This window comes from Branchiostoma belcheri, unplaced genomic scaffold (genome assembly GCF_001625305.1).
Source record: "Branchiostoma belcheri isolate BF01 breed outbred unplaced genomic scaffold, Haploidv18h27 scaffold203, whole genome shotgun sequence".
NCBI classification, from domain to species: Eukaryota; Metazoa; Chordata; class Leptocardii; order Amphioxiformes; family Branchiostomatidae; genus Branchiostoma; species Branchiostoma belcheri.
In genome coordinates, this window is record NW_017803525.1 from 73,282 (window position 1) to 74,343 (window position 1,062).

The 1,062-nt window shown below is 44.2% G+C and overlaps 1 protein-coding gene across 1 annotated transcript in view; it reads left to right on the top strand.

Annotated features, from left to right (window-relative positions):
* The first annotated feature begins 898 nt into the window (after positions 1-898).
* LOC109469441 overlaps positions 899-1,062 on the top strand; it is a 1,998-nt gene continuing 1,834 nt past the window's right edge. The window contains exon 1 of the mRNA XM_019767960.1: positions 899-908. Within this exon, the coding sequence (XP_019623519.1) occupies positions 899-908 (10 nt within the window). The remainder of the gene's footprint in view (positions 909-1,062) is intronic.

Sequence of the window (1,062 nt, forward strand, 5' to 3'; positions counted from 1 at the left end):
GATTTGAGCTGATCATTGGTAAAATAGTTTTGAGAGTGTTAACTTACAACATGATTCTCCAAATACAGCGAAATACTATTATCAGAATTAATTAAAAAAATGTATGTACTTGGACATGCTTAAACGGAAGCTTTCTAGGAGATAACTGATTTTTTGGTGGGGGGGGGGGGGCGAAATCGCTAAAGAGGCCGAGATGGGGGGACCAAATCACTAGAGGGGAGGGCGAAATCGCTAGAAATTTCGACCCGGGGAGGACAATTAAATTCGCTAGAGATTTCGTCCCGGGGAGGGCGAAATGACTGGGGGGGCGAGATCGTTGTGACACCGGTCCCCAGTTTGGGCCTGTGTATTGCAATCTGATGTGTATTGTACATGTATATAACATCGCAATTTTATAACAATGTAATCATTAATATGTTTTTAATCTATGCTTCTTTAATGATGTATGATGATGATTTGTAAATGATGATGATTTGTAAAATGTCAGCGTAATTCAGACGTGTCTGAAGCAATTCGGCACGTCTGCCATGTTGATTTTAAATAAAAGATTTGATCCCCACGTACCACGCACAGCCCCAGGCGCGACAAAGAAAGTCATGGCGACTACAACAAACGTCTAGTACTTCGGCGGCCCCATAGTGTTACTCGATTCTTCTGCAGTCCTTCACATTCAAGACGCCAGAGGGCGCCCCTCCTCCAACCACTGACGGCGTCCTTGGTACAACGTTGGCCCCGCACATGTTCAAGCTCTTTCCGATCCCGCTTTAGTCTTTTTTGCGACGCCTCAGGGGCAGAGCCATTAGTAAACAACTGCGATTGAGTTGAAAATATTCTACAAATTCCTCGAATGCAGCCCAAGGGAATTAAATTTTGTCAACAAGCTTAAGATAACCCAAGAATGACTGGATGTATTGGTTTCATACTTAGTGCGTCGACAAGATCTGGAAATGATAAGAGTTTGGGCCCCCTAGTGGCTTTCTTGGTACTGCAGTGGAACTTCCGGTTTTAATATCTCGTGTTCCGGAGATGCTAGGGTCATGAATTTGGGATGGAGGTAGCTCT